The 23,783-nt window shown below is 36.2% G+C and overlaps 2 protein-coding genes across 6 annotated transcripts in view; one reads left to right on the forward strand and one right to left on the reverse strand.

The window, feature by feature from the left end:
- Nucleotides 1-573: 573 nt before the first annotated feature.
- Nucleotides 574-12,551, reverse strand: LOC122070529 (3-hydroxyisobutyryl-CoA hydrolase-like protein 3, mitochondrial). Of its 3 annotated transcripts, none has more exons than XM_042634711.1 (10): nucleotides 12,189-12,551; nucleotides 11,683-11,784; nucleotides 11,460-11,524; nucleotides 9,903-10,037; nucleotides 9,678-9,774; nucleotides 9,418-9,547; nucleotides 9,059-9,237; nucleotides 8,380-8,507; nucleotides 8,174-8,275; nucleotides 574-811 (listed from the first exon to the last, which is right to left on the reverse strand). In XM_042634711.1, exons 1-10 carry the CDS (start codon nucleotides 12,457-12,459, stop codon nucleotides 710-712), a joined length of 1,311 nt encoding a protein of 436 aa, XP_042490645.1. In that variant the 5' UTR covers nucleotides 12,460-12,551; the 3' UTR covers nucleotides 574-709. The 3 variants fall into 3 exon arrangements, with proteins under 3 accessions (XP_042490645.1, XP_042490644.1, XP_042490646.1); XM_042634710.1 differs by lacking the exon at nucleotides 574-811 and adding an exon at nucleotides 4,145-4,382 and having other exon boundaries at nucleotides 12,189-12,548; XM_042634712.1 differs by lacking the exon at nucleotides 574-811 and adding an exon at nucleotides 4,676-4,943.
- Nucleotides 12,552-19,153: 6,602 nt separating this feature from the next.
- Nucleotides 19,154-23,783, forward strand: part of LOC122070519 — a 16,112-nt gene continuing 11,482 nt past the window's right edge. The window contains exons 1-2 of one of the 3 annotated variants that reach the window (XM_042634686.1): nucleotides 19,154-19,330; nucleotides 19,482-22,064. In XM_042634686.1, coding sequence (XP_042490620.1) covers nucleotides 19,575-22,064 — 2,490 coding nt within the window. In that variant the 5' untranslated portion in view covers nucleotides 19,154-19,330; nucleotides 19,482-19,574. Of the gene's footprint in view, nucleotides 22,065-23,783 lie in introns of all 3 variants that reach the window. The other 2 variants (XM_042634687.1, XM_042634685.1) reach the window with 2 other exon arrangements.

Here is a 23,783-nt window from a genome sequence, read left to right on the forward strand (position 1 = left end):
AATAAATAAAAAAAATTTGAATCATGGAGAGAGATAGACACATAAAAATCATTGTGTTAAAATAGCTCTCCCTGACACTGAAAATTGACTTTGTTCAGAAAACTTGGATGCATTAATAGATAGGGACTCCCAGGAAGAACTACAAAGAAATTATGTCTCTTGAGTCTTGACTGGTCAGGTTTTTCAATAACTGGTTGCAAATACATTAGCCCAGAAGATACTGATTACTTGCAGCTGATATAGAAGTTGAGGAATGGAGATTGTTCCTGAATGGCTGAATCTATTTTCTTCTCAAATTTCTGCAAACTTCCTTCTTTTTTTTTGTTCTTTTTTTTTTTCATGTATATTTTACCCTTATCTTTGATACAAAATTTTAATTGTGCGAATCAATCGTGGAATTTTCTTTGAGAATCTTTCTTCATGAAAATGACTCTTAATCATGTGAGAGCTTAAGCTAATCATGCCATGGAAAAGTGAAGGGTGTATATACTTCAAATAATACCTTATGTTGCCCTTCATTTTTCATGATATAAAAGCCTCTACTCCAGGGAGAGAGAGGGGAAAGCTTACACCTTGAAACGGCATCATCCATGCCAAACTCTAATTTTATTTAGTTTTCTCTTGCTACAAATCTGTTCAGACCATATTATTGCCATCAACAAGGCACAAAATAGAACAAAAATACTGAACAACTTGGTCCACTATGAAATCACACTTTTAGTTCCTCGACTTCGGGGCTCAACGGCTCAAATATATCATCTACTTCCTTTGGATCCACATCCTCCAATCTTGCTGGGTTCCACTTTGGATTCTGCAAAGGCAATAAGTTAAGGAGATCTGTCCCTAGCATTGAATCAAGAATGGATTCTAATGCATACATGCGACTAAAGCAGATACTTAGAAGTGAGGATAAAGAAATGATTGGTTCATGCCACATAATTTTATTAGTTTAATTTAAATGCTTTAAACCACATCAAGATATAACTTTGATGTACTATGCTATAATGCAACCGCACTGCTTTCATCACATGCACAGAAACTTTGCCACATCAAAGTCCAGAGCAGGTATCTAGGAAGTGGTTCTGTATACAGCCAGACCAAAAATAGTTGTCAACTGATCCCAGACTAACAATTTGTCTTGCATATCTGNACCATACCCTAGGCATTAACCCAGGTGCTCTACCATTTGAGCTAAAGACTCCCTACCAATACAAAAAATCATGTTAGTAAAAATTTAGTGATACCATACATAGATACTGATATCAATGGAAAATCAAAGATTGAGAACAAAGCATGATATCTGGACACAACTCATTAACTGAATGTATTTCATAGCACAAAAACACTCATGATATCATATGCAAAACACTACTGATACCAATAATTGTTATCAAATACAAAGTCTTGTCTACAAAGATGACAAACAAGAATAAAATAAAAACAATACCATATAATCTCCTCTAGATACTTGATAAAAATTTAAAATCTGAGCATGAAAGGGGTAACAGATAGAGAGAGTGTCGCGCGAGTGCTTCCAGCAGGACAACTTCAATAAAACAAAACCAGAATCATCCAATAGTTTTCCCTAGCATTCTTCAAAATCAAACCATAATCACCAGTATAATCACCCAAAGTAGCAAAAATATTATAGATACAAATAAAAACCCTAACCCTAACAAGCCACAATAGTTTAGGGTTTACCTGCCAACGATTTGATTCAAAACTGAACAGAGAATGGGTCAGATTGAAAAACAACATAGAATAGTTTAGATTAAAACCCTAACCAGGTTCTCGATCGAACAGACAGAGCTTCGGCATGCAAGGAGTACTCCAACCCAGGAAAAATCGAGAGCCCTAGCGACTCTCTTCTTGAGTAGGGAGAGAGAGAGAGAGAGATGTGTTCTCGACTTAACGGTATCTCTGTTACTTCACCTTCGCGAGTGGAGGAGACCACGACAGAGCAAAGAAACCCCTTCATGGGCAGAGAAACCCGCTCCTTTGTTCGCAAAGAGAGGGTTGTGAGAGAGCTACAGTGAGAAGGGTGAGAGAGAGACTCGTTCGCAGAGAAACCCGCTCCTTTGTTCGCAGAGAAAGGGTTGTGAGAGAGCTATAGTGAGAAGGGTGAGAGAGAGACTCGTTCGCAGAGAGAGTGGTGTGAGAGAGATGCAGTGAGAGGGGTGAGAGAGAGAATTGTGAGTAGAGACCGCTTCCTGCAAGAGAGATGCAGCGAGAGGGGTGAGAGAGAGAGAATCATGTGACCGAAAATGGCAAATTTCTGCGAACAGGGATTTCAAAATTCAAATCTCCTTTTAGGGATTTGAAATTCAAAAACTAACTGAGTTGTTTGGTCAGAATCAGTTCAAATGGTTGGTTCGAGTCATTCATTCTTCTAAACTGGATTTAGTTACCCTTTCAAACAAAAGTAATCTCAGCCGTTGGTTTAAAGGAAGACATGTGTCCTCCTTTGCAGATAGCAAAACAAGCAAAACACCGATTAAGAAAAACAGATGATTTTTATCCTTCTTTTTTCCTATTAATTTGAAATACCTAAATTACCCCTCTATTGAGTAACCGATTCAATGTGAGGATGTGACACGTAAGAATACGACAAGTACTGGATTCGCATTGGAGATCGGTGAGGTGTCACCATTAAGAATATAGGGGGTTTGGGAGATCGGTAAGGGTGTACAAACTTTAGTCCCACATCACCTAGGGAAAGATTACTGGCTAATTAATAACATCCAGCTTCCTTACCATGGCACAACATGTTTTAAAGCCTTGAGTCTCATAGTCCAAAGATGACAATATCCTGAAATAAGAGAAGATTCTTTTTTTTTTAATTTCAAAATTTACATGAAATTTTCTTTGGGTGCTAAAAAAATCTTGCCAAAAAAAACTCACAAAAATACAAAAAAAAAATTCTTTTCTTTTCTTCTAATGGTAACTAAACATACATTTTTTATGTTTTTACCATTTCATTTTTTTTCTATTCTTTTATTTTCTTCTCTTTTCTATATTCTTTTTTCTTTTCTTTTCTTTTCTTTTCTTTTTTCTTTTCTTCTCTTGGCTACCAAAACACAGCCCAAGAGAATAAAAGAAAAGAAAAAAAAAATTCAAAAAAATTTGGATCATGGAGAGAGATAGACACATAAAAATCATTGTGTAGCTGTTCTTTTTTGTCTTATTATATCTTTTGTACTATTTTATTCTCTTTTCTTTTCTTTTCTTTTCTTGGTTGCCAAACATAGCCAAAAAAAACTTAGAACAAACTTTTAAAATAGCTCTCCCTGACACTGAAAATTGACTTTGTTCAGAAAACTTGGATGCATTAATAGATGGGGACTCCCAGGAAGAACTACAAAGAAATTATGTCTCTTGAGTCTTGACTGGTCAGGTTTTTCAATAACTGGTTGCAAATACATTAGCCCAGAAGATACTGATTACTTGCAGCTGATATAGAAGTTGAGGAATGGAGATTGTTCCTGAATGGCTGAATCTATTTTCTTCTCAAATTTCTGCAAACTTCCTTCTTTTTTTTTGTTCTTTTTTTTTTTTTTTCATATATTTTACCCGTATCTTTGATACAAAATTTAATTGTGCAAATCAATCGTGGAATTTTCTTTGAGAATCTTTCTTCATGAAAATGACTCTTAATCATGTGAGAGCTTAAGCTAATCATGCCATGGAAAAGTGAAGGGTGTATATACTTTAAATAATACCTTATGTTGCCCTTCATTTTTCATGATATAAAAGCCTCTACTCCAGCGATTAAAATTTTCAACCCAGCACATACCCATAAGTTGAATAAAACAAGACAATACAAAGTCACAACCTAGGTTATCACTAATCTGATTTTATGAAGTTGTGATGCAACTTCAGCTGCAACCTAGGGTTGAGGGCAGCCGGGGTTGCACGTGAAACAGACTTATATCTAGATTCTAGAGTTGCAACCCTCCAACAATGATCATGGAGTAAATATTCCCTCGCACTGCTGAGCTACAAGGCATCATCTTCACCAGTTGCAAAATCCATCCATGCCGACGGAGGTCTCTGCTTGCCCAGCATCATTAAAATATGAAAGATATCATACAAAACCAAAAGCAAAAAAATAATAATAAGGGAGAGAGAGGGGAAAGCTTACACCTTGAAACGGCATCATCCATGCCAAGCTCTAATGTTATTTAGTTTTCTCTTGATACAAATCTGTTCAGACCATATTATTGCTATCAACAAGGCACAAAATAGAACAAAAATACTGAACAACTTGGTCCACTATGAAATCACACTTTTAGTTCCTCAACTTCGGGGCTCAATGGCTCAAATATAGCATCTACTTCCTTTGGATCCACATCCTCCAATCTTGCTGGGTTCCACTTTGGATTCTGCAAAGGCAATAAGTTAAGGAGATCTGTCCCTAGCATTGGATCAAGAATGGATTCTAATGCATACATACGACCAAAGCAGATACTTAGAAGTGAGGATAAAGAAATGATTGGTTCATGCCACATAATTTTATTAGTTTAATTTAAATGCTTTAAACCACATCAAGATATAATTTTGATGTAATATGCTATAACGCAACCGCACTGCTTTCATCACATGCACAGAAACTTTGCCACATCAAACTCCAGAGGAGGTATCTAGGAAGTGGTTCTGTATACAGCCAGACCAAAAATAGTTGTCAACTGATCCCAGACTAACAATTTGTCTTGCATATCTGCCGAGTCTAAGTAATGTAATCAAACTATTAATTTAGTTTTACTTTGTTCATGACATGCATTACTCTTACATAACCAATTTATACAATCCAGTTTGTTATTCACTACAATTGCACCAAACAAATTATAGTCTTCAGTCAACATCAAATATCAAATGAGGTCAATGTTGCCGCCAGAGAAATAGCTTTACAGATCATATACTCCCCCCACCACCCTTCTCTTTTTCTGAAAGTACAGGTAATATAGTTCAGACAGAAGATTTAGTCTAGTATTATGCATTCATGTTTATAACTTGACCATTCTCCAATGAGAACAATGATGGAGGGGATTACTTTCTCAATTAGAAAATATAATAGGGAGAGTGATACTCGTTAGTTTCTCAACAGCTCCTCCTTCCCGTTTTAGACAACAAATCTTCTACAAGCAATTGCAAGATAATTTACACAAGTAACAATACAATCTAACAATAATGAAATATATATCCTAGGTTTAGGTTGTTGACAAACACAAGGCAGTGACAAGATATGCTCAATGTCCATGTAAAATGGTGAGAACAAAACAAGGGGAGAAAGAAAACCACTTCTTTACAGGCCCAACAGCCCCAATAACCCCAGTGAAAAACCTCAACCTCCAAAATGACAATAACAAACCCTACCAAAAAAACACCCAACGTCCAAATAGAAACAACCAAAACATCCCCTCCCTCCCGAGATCAAGGAGCATAATAAGGGTGGAAAAATAAGAAATAAAACATAAGTAAGCCCAGAACAAAAGCTAAGAAGTTCTCCTGCAGTGGGTTTTTTTCCTTTTTCAATCACATTTATTTGTCTTCATGATTGAATATCTACAATTTACCCTCCTTCCACATTGAACATTTTTGCACTACATAAAGATGCCCTTATCGTGGTTGAGGCCATTCTCTTATAGCTCAAGCACATGCACTGCTTGAGTACATGTGATCAACTAGTTTCAACTGTATTAAAGTGCTCTTGTCCTGGGTGGACAGAATTCTTACACCAGATAGCCATACTGTTGCTGTGTTTTTTGGCTTCTAGGATCTCTCCGCCACCCTAGACTTCGTGAAAACTAATATCATACATGAATTCGACCGTTCCCATTCCAGTTTATGATTTTGTATGCTTGCTTGATACTTTCAGAATTCATGTCTGCAAATGGGCAGAAACACCTGATAGCTATGTAACAAGATATGCCAACTTTTCCTTTTCTGGTTGTACCCTTAATTCAATCTAAAAATCCAGATTATAGATCTCTGATGCAAGCAGGCTTAATGATCAAATTTGTGATCATATCTAAGATAAACGAAGCAACTGCGTTATTAAGGGAAGAAATCAGCTTGATGGAAAGGAAGAGAAAAAAGATGAGATCGATCTTCTTAGAAGGAAGAAGAGAAGAAACTAGATGCACTACTCAATAGCACAAGAACTCCTAAAAAAATAATATTCTTTATTCAAATCATCTCTAATTGATGGGGGTGCATTACATATATATATATATATATATATATATAAACCTTCTAAAATTCATAAATTGATTCATAAAAGGAACCCTAATCACTAGACACCCTCAATAAAGTAAAGTTTAACTCTTACCTATGATGCGAAACCCGGGCTGCGAAACCCTATTGGATTCGCTTAGATAACTCAAATCACAAGCACTAGTGGCAAAACAGTAAATATCTGGGTTTATAAGAACAATGGCAGACTTGTAATTCAGAACTTCTCAACATAAGAAAAAGACTTGCAACATGATAATGGAAAGGGTAAATTAGGAAGAACCAATAAAATAAGGACTTAAGACCAAAGAGAAAGGGATGGGTGATATAGTCAAACCAGAAAATAAAGGCTAGAGATAACCCTCGACTGGAGTCTAATCGAAGTCTTCTTCAACCTCACATTGTATATGACTAGAAGAGCTCCTCACATTGTCATTGGTTCAACCTGAAATCTCAGGCGAGATGTCGCTACCCACAGTTTTATCACACACAACCAATATCAGGTCAAGATAGCAAGCAACGAATGAAAGTAACAAATCTGATTCTGGGTCTTGCAGTAGGATCAGTTTCAGATTTGGTTGTGCTGCAATACATCCCAGCTGAGAATGGTTTTGGGGGGGAAACACACACACAGGTCTTGGGTCTCCCTAAGGTGATAACCCAACCCTAGAAGTTTCAATCCAAGCAGATCGAACGTAAGGGAGATTGATCAACTTGAGTAGATCCGCAACTATCACCCAGAAACAGAGTATTCCCAGGTAAGAGAAATAAACGGTAACAAAAGAGCAACCCAGTGCACGAGGCTCCCAATACTGCAGGGTTTGGGAGGGTCAAATGTTCACAGCCTTACCGCCAATAAAGAAATAGAAGGGAGAAGAAGATAAGGGAGGGAAAGGAGGGGAATCACAGGAAGGGGAAAGAAGAAAAGATGAGAAATAGGGAAAGGCGCTGCCACAAACACACTCGCAAGTAACGCTGCAACCAACTCAAAATTTCATTCCAATCTTTCAACTTCAGTTTGAACTCTCCATCGCATTACATGTCTAACATAAAGGAAAATCAAAACATAATTATGGAAACTAATTAAACCCAAGCAAAATCTCCTACATATCAAGTACCAACCCCCTTTAGACCAGAAAACCGGTTTGGTCTGATTGCATCTCAGCTTAAGACTCCAAAAAGGGGCGGTCCGATCAAGCCAAGCCAAGCCAAGCCAAGCCAAGGCATCTGGATCAAACTAACCGTTAAGTATTCTAATCTAACTCAAACACTCGACTTAACTACTTATCCCATCTACAAACTTTATCTCTAATTTATGGTTTTATAAATTAGGCCTATTACTATAAAAACAAAAAATAAATAAATAAAAGGCACAACCTATAATATAACTACCCAAAGGTCAAATTCAGCCTGTTGGACTGCTATAAGCACCTTATGAGCCTTCCAAGATTGGATATAGACATCCATACGGGTTAATGCCTAATGCAACTGCATCAACCCTCATCTTTCAGATGCTGAAATGCATGTCTACACTGCCAGGCACTGATGACTGAACTGCTTCTGTGTTTCAACACTGTACCTAGAAACAATTTGTCCATCTTATGAGAGAAATTTGGATCAGCTATGCAATGTAAAACAGAATCATGTATTTAATATAAACAAGAAAACATTTTATAAATGGATTTTTGTGTAACTTTCCAAAGAAGCCAAATAATTGAAAGCTTATAATGTATGGGAAAAAAGTTGATTCCCAATGTTTAACTGGTTTCTAAAGCTTCCACTACCAGAACTGTTAAGACTTATAGCAGGCACTGCAACAGATTCATAGTGAGAGAAGTTCGAGTCAGTAAATTAGATGTTTGCATCCTTATGATAAATAAAAAAAGGGAGCTTTATGAGATCTTAGGAAAAAACTTTTAAGAGGAAAATAAAGAGAGTAAACCTGGTCCTTGTCAACCAAAACTGCTCGAACACCTTCAGCAAAATCATTTCGAAGTGAGGACCTTAAAGCAATGCGGTATTCAGCTTTCATCACCCCACTTAACTGGAGACAAAAAATTGTAGGAAAAACAAAAAGGCATCAAATTCTCAAATACATAAGCCTTGAAAATGAACCAACAAAGTTTAAGCAGAAAAAGAGAAGCTCACGTTGCATAATTCATTGTCAGTTCTCCCAAGTGCAGATGCAACTCTAGAGAAATGATTTTGCGTTAAACATAGAGAGAAAGGAGCCCCTTTTTGAATCCCTAAAAGTGCTTCATTAGCCCATTCTGCCACTGCAAAAGAGAAAGGATAGAAAAAGAATGGAAAGACAGTAAATCAGCATGAAGGATGAATTGTGTAGCAATTACCAAACAGTGAACCGCAATTTCCAGCCTAGTCACTTAAAATCCAAAAGAAAAAAAAATGATAAAAAAAAGAACATCAAAATATGGAGGCATAAAATAGAACATCAAAATGTGGAGGCGGTGAGACGTTCTGAAACATCCCCCACAAGTCCCACAGTGGCCTTTCATCAGTGATTTCTAATTTCTTAGACCTCCATTATAAGGAAAGAAGAAGAAAAATATATAACCTTCGTCATTTTCCTTTCCTTGTAAGAAAACGGAAGGGGTGCAACCAACATTTTTATCCTTTAAAAAACAGGAGGATATATAAGCCATTAATGAACAAGTTTTAGGCCATCTTCATACAGAATATAGAGAACCCAGAAGGTAAGTGAGCATACAAAACTACATTAACACAAATCTAGCAACTTTGATGAAGAAACTTGAAATTATTTGGCATAACAGCAGCCGGTAACTTATTACATGAGCAGGTGGCATACCCTTAGGTTCCGTACTCAGATGATGTTTCTCAATCTCCTCAATTATCTCAATTACCGACTTATCCCCAGCAAATGAGGAAACTATCTGAGGTAAAAGCAACTTCAGTTGGCCCTCTGAGTCCGGCTCCTTGCTGTATTTGGGCAAAAGTCCCTCGACATCTTTGTGGGGATCATCAGAGCTGTGGCCAGAATGGATATTTGATCAATAGAAAGAAGTAGTAGAAAATATTAAACCATTATCAAAATAACTTTTTTCATGAGAATTTTAGGCCATGCAAATAATTCATTACAGCAATATGAAGGGACTAACAAACACAGAATCTACTACCACCAAAATGAGTCACATGATTGAGAATTACAAGGTTAATGCAAGAAGAGCCTCCTTCAGTGAACCTAAACTTCCAGATGGCACATAATGGGTACCAAGACCTATGTATACTGCATCAGCAGGAGAAGAAATCCTTTTTCCAGTCAACCCAAGATAAGCACCTGAGACAAACTCAAGCATATCCAAGTCAAACAACAGAATGAAAAAATAAAATAAAATGATAGGGAAACATAAAATCCTCAAAGAAAATGTCATAATAACCGATCAGGCGAAAAACTTGAGAAGGCATACCAACTGATCCTCCTCCTGGACTCTGTGCAGCCATGTAAGCAAATCCAACATCTGGGAACAAGCCAATTCCATTTTCTGGCATCGCAAGCAGTGTCCTCTAAAGCAAAGCCACCAAAAAATAATAATAAATGCAAGGTATAGTTACCAGTTAAACTTGCCTCACTAGACAGAAGATATTTCACAATGATACCATCTGTATGATCACTGCATGGAAAGCAAAAATACCTCAGTAACAATACGGTAGCGACCATGACCAGATAGACCAATTCCAAAACCCATGGTTATGCCATCCATGAAGGAAATATATGGCTTCTTGTACTCAGAAATTTTGCATATGAGAGAATATTCTGCAGTAAATACCTGCCAGAGAACTTATTCATTCAGTCAACAGCATTAGCTTCGGCAAATATGAAGACAATGTGTCGTGAACATTAAAAGCTACAACATGCACAATCATACCATAGGAACAGAAAATTAAAATTCACGCATATTATCCAAAGCATGAATTGAAAATCCATCACACAAAAAAATCAGTGCTGTAAAATAACTGAGTTTCTGATGTTAATAACCCCACTATTTTTAAAGTAAATGCTAGCATGCCACTACAAATAACATGACTATACCACAAAACATACAGCCAAAAAAAAAATGCACTTGACTATATCCTAAAATAATCAGCAGACTCCAAAATAGAAAATGGTAAGTATAACAATGAGCTACTGGTTTGGTATCTCAATGATGTTTGCATTAATAAATATTTTGAAATTTAAAAATAAAAAATAAAAGAGAAATTAGGACTTTGAAAAAGTAGAACAATAAGAAAAAAGAGTGTTTTATTCTTGGCATCCTACTATAAACATTAACTTGCAAGACAATGTAACGCTCACATTTTATTTTATTTTTTTTCCCATTTCAAGTAGGCAAAAAGTTTTGATCACAGTCTCACTCACTAAGTTTGCATGGAACCTCACGCTTCTTGCTTGGAATCTCTATGTAGCCGACCCCATTAAGTTGGGATAAGGTTTTCGGATGTTGTTGTTGTTGTTGGAGTATCACTCACTAGACTCGAAATAAAGCATTTCAAAAGTATTTCATTACGTATAATACGTAAATCAGGCTCTCATTGCATCTCATTATTATAAATCCCTAATTATATTAACTGTAAGCAAAATAATTGCTAAGCAATACCACTTCCCAAGACTTTACCACCAAGCTGGAATCTTAGTGATAAACCACTTATATAATTGCCATGCATGCATCTTATTCTTAGCATGTTTCTTTCCTCTTGAATGGACCTAAACTAAGTTTTATGGAATGCTGAAATTGAGGTGTGAGACACCTCATAACAGTGGGAATCAAAACAAACCAGTACTATATCTAGAATTGCTACTTCCAACATGTATATTTGGGGAGGATGTCTATGTTCTCTGCACTTCATTTCCTCCCCACACACAAGAATCGTTACAATCAATGAAAAAAACTAGCATTAAGGCCTAAGAGTTGGCAACAGCCCCAAATAATTATGAGTTGTTAACCATCACTAAGTAATAACAACCTAATTGCTAGATTTGAGTAATGGAGAGAGAGAGTGCCGAATATGTCAAGCTGATAAGAAAATATCACAATGCATCAATTATTAAATGGATGCACATCTAGCAAGTCTAGTTATTAAAAGCAACGACAATCCGGTATGCAGCAATGTAGCAGACACCTAATAACAACCAAAATCAGTTATGCAACCATGAAACACACAAATGCAAACACAAGTCACTATGAGAAGACCTTCTGCACAAGAGGAGTGGTTTTGTCCTTTTTAATTTCAGCAGCAACCCCCTTTATGTCCATTCCTGCATTGGTCATGAACGGTCGGTCACCTTCAAACTTCAAGGGCTACCCAAAAAGACAAATCCTATGAAGACATTAATATGTAGTAGAGAAAATGAACAAACACTAAAAGAAGCTAGTGGTGGCAAAAAAGAGAGGATTGTACAATCCTTTATGCTACCTGCTGAGAATGCACGGGATGAACAGCCCTCCACCAGAACACATTTGACTCTAGGATCCGCTTCCCATTCTTCCAGGTAATTTTTGTACTTCACATCCATATCTGCCGTAGAAATTCAGCAACATGTCAACGCAACCATAGTACCAGTCCCTAAATGAAAGTATGTTATAACTGACTGTGACACATCTAACAGCACAGTCCCACAAATTCTCATTGCAATACCGACTCCATATACCAACTTCCACTGTTTCTCTTTAAAATTTCCAGTGGATACAAATATATAAGCTTAATACCTCAAAAGCAGAATCGAACTTTAACGAATCCATGGAAACAAAATTGTCAACTCTCTACCTCTCTCTGGAATCATTTAATTTAGTATAGAAAAAAAAAATTTTAATCAAACCAAACCCTTATAGTTCCACCTTCACGGAGATGATAACTTCAATCACATCGATTGCAACTCAAATTAAATTTTTAAAGGAAGGAAAAGAATCGAGTGCACAGACCTAAGTTCATGGCATTTAGAGCTTTTGGACGATCCATGGTGATTACTGCGATGCCATTAGGAAAGACGGTTCCCTTCACGAATTCTTCGCTAGCAGCCATGATCACAAAGGTTCGTCGAGAATCGGCGCTGGTTTTAACACTTTTCAAGATATTTGAACTGCATAAAAACTGAATTTGCGAGAGAGGATTAGTTCTGGTGATTGTAGTGGCTGACCAAATAGAGGAAATCGATGTTCTGAGAAGTGGGGAGTAAGAGAGTAGACTCCTCATGTTAAATGCAGCGATGGAGACTCCAACAAATTTAACCACAAAAACACCACACCTTTCATTTGCCCTTTTCTTTCGCCCAACAAAATACTAATAAAAATAAGGGAAATAATAACAACTTTCTTTTTCTTTATTTTCTCTCTCTACGGAGGAGTGAATCAGGTGACTTTTTTATAAAAGGAGTGACTCAATGGTATCAACAAAGAGTATAATTGTTAACAACAATTGTTTGGTGAGCTATGGTGCATAAAAAATCCATATTTGCATGTGCTCTTAACAGAGTCAGGGCAATGGCTTTCTTGACTTCACTGTGTGACTACTTTTCTAAAACTATAAGCAAAGAAAGAAAAAAAATGCATTCATTACTCAAACAGAAGGCATGACAAGGTACTCGACTTCTTTTGTGCTATACTTTGATATAGCTTCTAGTTTCTTGCTCTTCCAGATCAATGATGAGCAACACGATACTGATATTAATATGTATTAGTTTGATACCAATATCTATAACCATTAACCAATGTGACTTGATGCATACATGGAAATCAAAGGTTTTAAAAGGACCCTCTCTTGTGGCCTGGTTTTGTACGGTCTAACCAGATAGATCCATAATTTATAACATTATAATGAGATGATGTGGCAATTAAGCATTGCTTGAAGACTAAGGTAGCTACATATGAAAATTATAGTTCACATTCAATCAAATATGCATCTTTGCATTTTATAGGATCTACTACGTCACATATCTAATAAGCCTATTAGAACAGCCCTAAAAACATTTTCCATCTTGGTTTTTTAATGAAAATTAAACAGAACTTGACTAAGGTGTACTTAGTGCACAAGGCTCCCACGAGTACGGGGTCTGGGGAAGATGATAATGTATGTAGTCTTCCATCTACTTCGCAGAGAGATTGTTTCCGAACTCGAACCTAGTACCACTAGGGCACAATGGAGCAACCTTACTGTTGCACCTAGTTTCTCCCTCTAAAACAAAAATAGACTAGATACTTTAAACAAAAACGTTCCATATCATCTGCATACCCAAATTTGACCCAAACTCATTTGTTTTCCCCTGCTTGCCAAGCTAGATTGCTAGCAAACCCTATAACCAATTTGTCCACAATTTTAGGAACAAAAAATTCCAAGTTATTACGAACGTAATTATATGTTAAATACATACTGAAATAGATCCGTGGCCAAAGAACCCTCTTATCTTTTGGAGTCATTCTACACAAAGTGGTCAATCTCGTCCATACTTCTATCGACTGGAGTACCAGTCGGCTACCTGCTTTAGGCCCTTGAAAAAGACCTCGGGCTTATGCTTCACCCTCACCACCAAACTAAAATCCCACAAAGATGATCCTTTTGGTTTACAATTAAATAGGGGGTCAATTGGTTGGTTCGATTTGGTTTCGGTCGGGTTGAATCGATTTCGGTCTAAGAATGAGGGAGACCATAACCAATCTATTAAGGAACTTCGATTTTCGATCGGTTTCGATTTCGGTCTGGTTTGGTTTCGATTTATTTTGGTTTTTCAATATTGGGTTCATACTGGTTTAGATCGGTTTATTATTGGGCTTAAACCATAATGAAATCTTACATACATAACTTATAGTGACAAGATTTGATGAAAAAACACTTTAAATTTGTGATTATGATTAAATCATGGTTTATCGTTGTAAGGGAGCTAATATTAAAACCAATGGATAACAAATTACTATAAGATAACTAATATTGGAATCACAAAATGAACCCTATTATCCCCAATCATTCATTTAACTATCCAACTAGTTTTGTATAGTGAACAAGGAAATCAATGGAAGCACTGTTACAATTTACAAATCAATTACTATTCATAGCCTAATATTCAACGGTTTGTAACAATTCCCCTTGCAATACAATTTTTTTTCACTAATATTATGAAAAATGGATAGTCAATTCACCAATTTATAATTTCATATATATATTTTTTTATCGATTTCATTCGGTTTGGTTATTGATCGATTCATTTTGGATCGATTTTCAACCGATCCCAGCATACCTTAGTCCAAACCAATCCAATAAATATTGGTTTGGTTCGATCCGGGTTTTATCGATCGATTTCGATTGATTTTATCAATTCGGGCTAGGTTTTGACACCCCTACAATTAAAGTTGCCCAACTAGTATAGTTAATAGATGAATCAAAATGAGCAAAACAAACTAAATTTGGAGAAGTAGTGTTAGACAATGCCTAATTTGGGATATACAATGGCTAAATCAATAATACTCCCTTATGAGTCGAGAGATAATGAAAATAATTATAAATAACAAAATCCACATCGAGATATTTTGTAAATCCTAACAAGATCACATTTCAACCCTTGAAACATAATTTGATTTCATTGGATCCAGATGAAATAGTAAGTGATAGCTATGATACCAAATGTCCATTGACAATCATGGAAAGAGTTAGATTCCTCTTTGATTATTTACTCCAGCAAATAAGGGAACATTTATTTGATAATAAATGAATTGAATTAAACACTTTCACACGCACGTAAAAAAAAAAATGATACCTATGAAATCATCTAGTATACTTCTCTTCCACCCCCTCCCGTGTCCTATCCCTCCCAAAGAAAAAAAAAATAACATAACATAAAAATAGTGAGGATAGATGGAATTTAATTTGACTGCATACTTTTTTAACACTGTGGATTTCCTTTTGTTAAAGAGGGGGAGAAGTGGTCGTTCTAAACCAGTAGTATGAGAATCATTCACACATTTTCACCATTGATTTTCCCTTTTACTAGGTTATATGCCAATATTTGTTAATACATGATATGTTGACATATTGTTCACATCATCATTTAGTTACATATTATGTTTTAAATCAACTAAAGCTTTAATCTGCATGAGTCTAATGATTTGAAATTATATTAAAAAGTCAATTATATTGATACATATCTTTAAGGCATAATTATATAAACATTAGAAATAATGATATTTTTTTTTTAATAAGAAATAGTTAAAACATTAATCCACTATTATTCAACGTCAGAGAAAGTGAATGCGTATTTAACCTTCCAACCCTGTAGAGGATCATGAAATTGACGATTTCACACGAATCATAATTCCAAAATAACAAGTGAGGACGCTTTATACACAATAGATCATTTAATTGATTGAGTTTGAGACCTCTGACAAATGTAATAGTGTTGAAGTTTGTGAAGATGGGTTAGAATTTTTTTTTTGTTCGATGAGCTTTAATGTGGTATTAATATTTTTTATAATCTTTTGCATACTCCAACTAAATTATAAAATTAAAACTTTACTTTATTTAATTGAAAAAATGATGGGTACACATGCTACTCCTGTGCCTAACTTGTGTCACTCTCTCACTCATTCCCTGTTGGAAATGGCCCCATGTCTCTCCCTGTCCAACCCTCCAATTGGTGCATATTGCTAGGTTGTAACAAGTGGGTAGTGTGCCCAACCCTCTGATACCATTTATAATACTCAGATTCTACACAATATTATCTACTTTTGGGTGAATCTCTTACGACCTTAAAACACATCGTGACTATAGAAGGGGTGCTAGAAGTTATCAATTTAATCATCCACCCATTTATTTAACATATATTTTTTATCTTATCTTATCAACCTCAACATTTTGGCAGGTTTTGTGCATCCCACCTCCTAAAGATTTTAACTATAAATCATGGTTAAATAGTATAAACTACACATCTATACTTTAAAATAATTTCGAATCATATAATGGACCTTTTGAAATTAAGCTTGTATGATTTATTGGAATGTATTATTGACATAAAATGCATACCAAACGTAGCCTTGGACCCCAAACTTGTTGTAAAATAAGGAACACAATAGCAATACACCATATTTTTTTTTCTTTTCATCTATTTCATGTATTGGGAAAAAAAGAGCAACACAACTATTTATTTTAGCAAAACAATTATCTAAATTATAGTCATATGGTATGTGATAATATGATATGGAAATTTCATGTCATATGATTATTTAGGGTTCATTTTGGATTAGCTATAGGTAAAAATCGGTAGTCAGACTCAATTATATGATCGGCTTGTAGTGAATTGTTATTGTGTAATTTGAGTGGTCCATATTTTAGACTATACTTTTAATTTGTAATCATTATTATATTATTTTAGTTTCTCTATATCTATAATTTGGATTGGTAAACAATTTCCTCGATTGGTGGGCTAATGCTAATACCAATACTTGAACCTCGGTTGTTTCCAGGCAACAATTTGGTCCCAATCGTTTCAGCAACCAAAGGTACTGGTGACACGTTCATTAAATTTGGTTGACAATTGATTGGTGTGTGACGGATATATTTTATTATGACCTTACCTTAGGTCCCATGATCATGTCAAATAATCTTTGAATCGATATTAAACAAAAAAAAAAAGGAAAAAATAACCCTCAAAGGCAACATGGCCCCTGCGCCCATACACATGTAGGGAGAAATGACCGTTTTGCCCCCATAAAAATTGAAGATTCTATTGTTGTTGATGCTTTTGCGTGCATTCATAGTGACCATTGCACTTGTACAGAAACCACACTGCATTTTATGAAATTCTCTCTCCCAAATATATATCAAATGGTGACAAATAAAACATGTAATGGTACTTGTATGGATATGTAATAACATTATTTTGAAAATATTCTTAGAATAGGGGTGATAAATATCAACATGAATCACTTAGACCGACCAAGAAAGATTGTACCGAACCAAAATGATTTTTTTATTGGTCAAGTTTAGGTTGGTTATGAACCAATATAAAATTAAAACAAATCGAATTGACTGAAAACTAAAAATTGATAAAAAATAAGTTTCTATAATTTTTTTTTTAATATATGGAAACCGAAGAATGACTAGTAATGAACTTATAAGAGCTCATTAAGAAAACATGATAAAACTTGAAGTGATCGAAACTTAATTTCACCTTCATTGTTCGGCTTCAGTATATTTTGGATACACAAATAAAATTAGTTCAAACAAACCTAAATCGGACTGAGCCAATTGTTTGACATCAATATCTTAGATAGGGGTGTAAAAATCTAGCTTGCACCTGTAGACTCAACCTAAACCAACCGGCTGTAGCATGAGATTGGCCCGATAGATTATTGAATGTGCCAGGCTTATGCATCAATCGAGCATTAATTGACCATTCATGGTGCACAGTATTAATCCAATGATCACCTGACTCAAAACCAATCGAAACCTACGACTAAGGGCTCGTTTGATAACGTTTCAACACATAAACGGAACAAAAAACGTTTGATAAAACTGCTTCGTTTCATTTGTTTTCAGAAATAGAAATTGAAATTTCTACCTATTTATGATTCAAGAAACGACCTCTACTTGTTTCGTCGTTTCTGGAAACAATTCATAGCCATTATACCGCTAGTTACTATCGACTTTCAAAAACATGACTTATCAAACACTTTCAATTCCATTTATGTTTCTGCCGTTTCTTGAAACAGAAATGGCAGAAACATTATCAAATGAGCCCTAAGAGACCTGCTTTCTTAATTCGTTCAAATCACAACATGGGTAAGTTTTTAACCCTCCCATATTATAAAATTTATATTTATTTTATGGATGATTTTTTAATCCTCTTGATTCCGTAAGTTATTCTTTTGTGAGAGATTTTGACTCTCCCTTTTAACAAGTGGTGTCCCCCTCTATCATAAAATTTGTATTGATTTCATGATAGTTTTTAATCATCCACTCTTCCTATTAAAATTTTTTGAATCCTCTCCTCTTTATTTTAACTGATTTTTAATAATTTTCGAGTTTTATAATATTCATATAATTGGTGATATTTTAAGCTCTATATAGTTTGAGATTGTTCAAAGCCCATTTAACCCACCAAAGTAAAACCTAATTATGGACATATAATTGACTTTGTTTTTGTTAATATAAAACCTGTAATTGACTACTCATATAGACATGTGTTTATATCCTAATATATAAGGCTTGATTATTTAAATAATTAATAACGATGTAAAATCTTAAATTGATGAAGACTGATTGGTTAAACTGAACGGACTGAGAGTGTGAGACTGGTGAATCACCATCCGGGGAATATTTAACGATCACCTGACACAATATTTTAAGGTTTTTTTTTTTGGGTAGCAAGTAGCAAGTGGCAACCCACTACCATAAGTTAAAATTTTGAAAGTTGAAAGGGACACTCAACCGTAATTATCTGCGGTTTTACATTTAGTTGGCTGAGTGGAGCGTCTCGGTTCCTTCATCTTTTCAAAAATGGAAAGGGTAATTAAGAAATTTCACAAACGAACAAGGGCATTTTCTGCAACTTCCCAAAAAAAGAAAAAAGTTGAATTATTATTTTGCCATTTTACACTGGCTTGCCATGTTGCAAAGATAGGCCATATATTACTATCCTATATTCGAATCTCAACCGTCCATCTTATCCACTATAATATCTTTCCCGTACAATTGTCCTCGTTTGCCCCGAAACTTTCGAAATCTATTTAATACAGTTAGCTTGTCCATCGTGTCAGGATAATATGAACCGTCAGATATGAATCTTACGGTTAGTATTTTTTTCGTAGTCGTTGCCACAGAGAGAGCTTTATTTTTTTTATTTCGTCTAATTTTCTCCTTTTTTTTTTTTTTTTGGTTCTAAACCCTAAATGTCTCGTGTAACCGAAGAAACCCTAACTCGTCGTTTCTCACGGTAAAAAAATGAAATTTCAGGAAAATCAACGGATCATGCCGATTTATAATACAAAAAAGGTGGGATTCAGACGGGAGATCGTTACTTTCTGTATATATATTTCTCGATCGGAGTTGGAGGTTCATTTTGGTTTCGCTTTTGGTTCAGGTACGGTTGCCTTGGTTCTACTAGTTATAGATTGATTTCCGTTGCGCTACCTGTTCAGATCTTGGTAGGAATTGGATTTTAATCGGATTGCACGCTTTTATGATTTCATTTTGGGGGTTATCTGATTATTGTGTTGTAATTTCATTACCAGATCTAATGTTAGGGTTCGGAACAAAGAATTATGTATGATGGAAGATGAAAATTGGGGGTTTCAGTTTCCCTTTTGTCAATTGAGTTTCTTTAGATGGAAAACAGCTTAGCAGAGACTGATGTCTCTGAGATTTCAAGAAATCCGAGATCTTTGGATCTTCAAAGCTTCTATGTTGATAAGTCCAGGGGTTCCGTGGAAAAGGTCGAAGATAGGGTCATAAAGAGGAAAAGGAAGTCTCCGTCTGAGAATGGGGAGTCAAGTTTGGGGCATGGGAAGAGGAAAAGGAAGAGTAGGAAAGAGGTACCCCTTAGTACTTTTGAACCGGCTGAAAAGAAGAGTAGAAAGAGTTCAAATGCAGTAGGTGGTAGTGGTTTGAGTTTGGGATCATCTGCTTTCAACAAACCGGCATTAAAGTTAAGCCAGTTTGTTCTACACCAAAAGACTCAGGGGAAGAAGAAGAATGATCACTCTTCAGGGGATGGGAATCAGCAAAATTTGAGTGGTTTAAGTGTTATTTCTGCCAGTTTGGATGATAAAATCCCAAAGCGTCCTCGAGGTTTGTCAAGGCGGAAGAATTTTCAGAGTAATCATGTATCAGAGCAGGTGGGAACTTCCAGTAGCAAAGTCAGTTCTGATGCCGGGATAATTAAATTAATCAGTGATTCAGTCACCCCGAAAATTACTTCTGAAGGTAAACAGAAAAAGGCTTTTGATGATTTCAAGGAGAATAGTTCCAGTAGGACTAATTCAACTAGACGGTTGAAAGCCGAAGATGGTGGCTCAGGTAGACATAATGGTGGTCCAACCTCAAAAACTGTTCATAGGAACCAAGGGAAGTGGCGGAAATCAGCATCCAAAAAGCAAAACCCTGCTGATGATATTAAGCTGTTGGTTAGAAACTCTGCCAAGACCTGTGGAGATTTGCAAGAAGATGATGAGGAGAATCTTGAACAAAATGCTGCAAGGATGCTCTCATCTCGGTTCGATCCTAGCTGTACGGGTTTTACTGGAAACAACAAAGCTTCATCCACATCTCAATCTAGGAATGGTTTGTTTCTTTCCCCCTCATTTCATCAGGAACTTTTGACTTCTGGGATGGATAATTCAGCTGGTTTTGCATCCACCTCTGCTGATGCTGCAGGTAGAGTGTTGCGACCTAGGAAAGAACACAAGGAGAAGGGTCTTGTGAGGAAAAGGCGTCACTTCTATGAGATATTCTCAAGAGATTTGGATGCTTACTGGGTCCTTAACCGGAGGATCAAAGTATTTTGGCCTTTGGATCAGTGTTGGTATTTTGGCCTTGTTACTAATTATGATCCTGAAAGGAAGTTGCATCATGTTAAATATGATGACCGTGATGAAGAATGGATTAATCTCCACAATGAAAGATTCAAACTCTTGTTACTTACCAGTGAAGTTCCTGGTAAGTCTGGTTCAGATATACCAGGGCAGGGTGGTAAAAAGGCAGGGGACCTAGATGAAGATGTTAACATTGAGGATGGTAATACAGGTAGTTATATGGACTCAGAACCCATCATCTCATGGTTGGCTCGTTCTACTCATCGAATCAAGTCTTCACCACTTGGTAGTATGAAGAATCAGAAAACATTATGTCAGGCTCAGAAATCTGTGCAACTGATGTCTTCTGATGATCATTCTCAAGAAAGATGCTTGGGTGTTGCAGATCAATCACATAATAAATCTGTGTTGAGAGATAGGCCGACTCAAGGAGAGGTTGATGAAGAATTGACAATGTCAAGCACTGCATACCCCAATAATAGAAAGCCACCATTTGTTTATTTCAGGAGGCGTTTTTGCAAAAGAGGGCGGGGATTGGGTAATTATCCAGAGAGTTCAGGGTGCAGAAGTTTAGCTGTTTCTGTTTCATTTCTTGCCTCAGTTGTTGACCAGGTAGGGGATTTGGAAGAATCTGATGTTACTCTCCAAAGTTCTGGTCAGAAAGCTTCGACTGACTTGGACAGGAACACTTCATTGTGGTCTGCTGAGAATGAGTTGTTGAAATCAACCTTTCAGCTGATGAAATTAAAACAAGGGAAACTAAAGCTTAACTTTCCACTCCATCGGCTTTTCCATAAGCATGTATTCGATGATGATTTTTTTTGGCTTTATCCTGCTCTATTGCTCCTTCAGTTTGGTGTGGTGGTGCTTGTGTGGCCAAAGGTTTACCTGGAGATGCTTTTTATTGATAATCTTGTTGGGTTGAGATTTATGTTGTTTGAGGGATGCTTGATTCAGGCAGTGGCTTATATTTGTTTGGTTCTTAATGCATTTCATCTACCTGATGAACATGGAGGGTTGGTTGATCTACAGTTACCAGTTACTTCAATCAGGTTTAAACTTTCAGGATTTCACGACATTGGAAAGAAGTTTGTCTTCGTGGTGTACAACTTCTTGGAGGTGAAAAATTCAAAGTGGCTGTACCTTGATTGTAAGATGAAGAAGCATTGTTCAGTCACCAAGCAGCTGCCTCTTGTTGAATGCACGTACGATAATGTTAAGGTCTTTCAAAGTGGCTGTGGTCAGTTAGTTCCTCTTGTTTCTGAGGAGCCCATTATGCGTGAGGTACTTTTTTGTTCCTCATTATTTTATTTATATTTTTTGATAAGTGATCCTTAAGTATATTCCTTTGCTTGATTTTGAGCCTTTTTCCTGGTCTATTAACTATAAATTCGTGTAATCTTATTTTATCATTTTCTCCTCCCCAAAGAGATAGTCTTGTTTGAGGCTTTGTTGTCCCGAAGTATAAAACCAAGGAATGAAGCTTTTTTGAGAATTTCGCCCTTATTCAATTTTTTCCATGTTTACATATAACCACTAATTGCATTTTTCCCCTCTATTAAGTAGGCCAAACTTATGAGGTTAATACTGTAAAAAGGGTTTTATTTAGTGGGTAGTTCATGCATTAGTTTCAATCTTCTTACTTATCCTCCCCCTGATGGGGGGGTCGGCAGGGGAAGAGAAGAAATCCCTGAGATGCTCAGAGTTGTAGGGGAGAAGGAGGAATCGCACAAAGAAAGGGGGAAAGAATCACACACAGCCCTAAGGCTCTCAAACATTCAAACTTAATTCATCTTTTCAATCTCTAATTACTCAATCGATTACAAGCATATTTAATAGGCAAATAAAAGACTCCAACATGGAAACAAATCCTAAAAGGAAACTAGTTCAAAACGAAACCAGGAAACCAACTCTAAATAGGAAACCAACTCTAAATAGGAAACTAACTCAATCTAAGAAACTAAAATAAATTAAGAAACTAATATCTCCTACGTATCCTACTTGAAATAAAAGATTACATAATATTCCCGAATAAATAAGATTTACTAAAATCCTACTAGACCAAATAACCAAATATGGATTGGCCTCATCTCTGCCTGGATACCTCGATAGGTTTGGATCGGTCCATGGGCGTGCATCTACATCAACTCCCCTAGTGTAAAGAAAAACTTGTCCACGAGTTTTGTAGAAGGGTAACAATAAAAGTTCACGAGCGGGGGTGCACTGCTTCCTGTCTGCCATGCAAAAAAAATCCAAGATGTGAACCTTTGAAGGTGCATTCAAGTCCAAAAAATCATGGGGGAGAACAAATTCATGATGGTGATCAATTCACACTGCACTAATGTCCATCGCTACTTGATCCACAATCTTCTTGTCCTCTGTAGCCGTTATTAATTGTTTTTGAATATTCTACCATGTTTGACAATTTCTCATAGAAGGTGTTATTACTACCAGCAAACTCTCGAACACCTGTATGGAGACTAGAAAGTTTTTCTTGTAGGGCATGGAGATCATCTCTAATCAAAAGGAGCAAAGTGTATCGATCAACCTCCATGATGTGCATAAAGAATGGCAATATTGAAATAAATGGAACTTTAAAGAGGAATGGCCAAATGGTAATAAAATGGAGATATTTAACTGAGGGGCACAATGGTAATTAGAAGATATTCAATTAGCAACACAAAGTAAACATAACACGTGGGATGGGTAGAATTGGAAGCAAGTGGAAAATAGGGATAAGGAAAATAAAAAGATAAATAAAGGGGCAAAGTTGGAAAATTAGAAAAAGAAAAGAAAGTACGATAGAAAAGGATTATCGGGGGTGGGATTTGGATTACCGACAAAAGGGGGAAGTCTCTCTCCTTCTTGAAGATGGAGACTAGCGCCAGTAGGGAATCAATGTCAGTAGGGAATCAATGGCATCGAGACGGTGAAGGGGGAAGTCGGAAATAGGTATGTCTCCTTCTCCTTCTTCTTCTCGTCTTCTCGTCTTCTCGTCTTCTC

Source organism: Macadamia integrifolia, unplaced genomic scaffold (genome assembly GCF_013358625.1).
Source record: "Macadamia integrifolia cultivar HAES 741 unplaced genomic scaffold, SCU_Mint_v3 scaffold94, whole genome shotgun sequence".
Classification (NCBI taxonomy): Eukaryota; Viridiplantae; Streptophyta; class Magnoliopsida; order Proteales; family Proteaceae; genus Macadamia; species Macadamia integrifolia.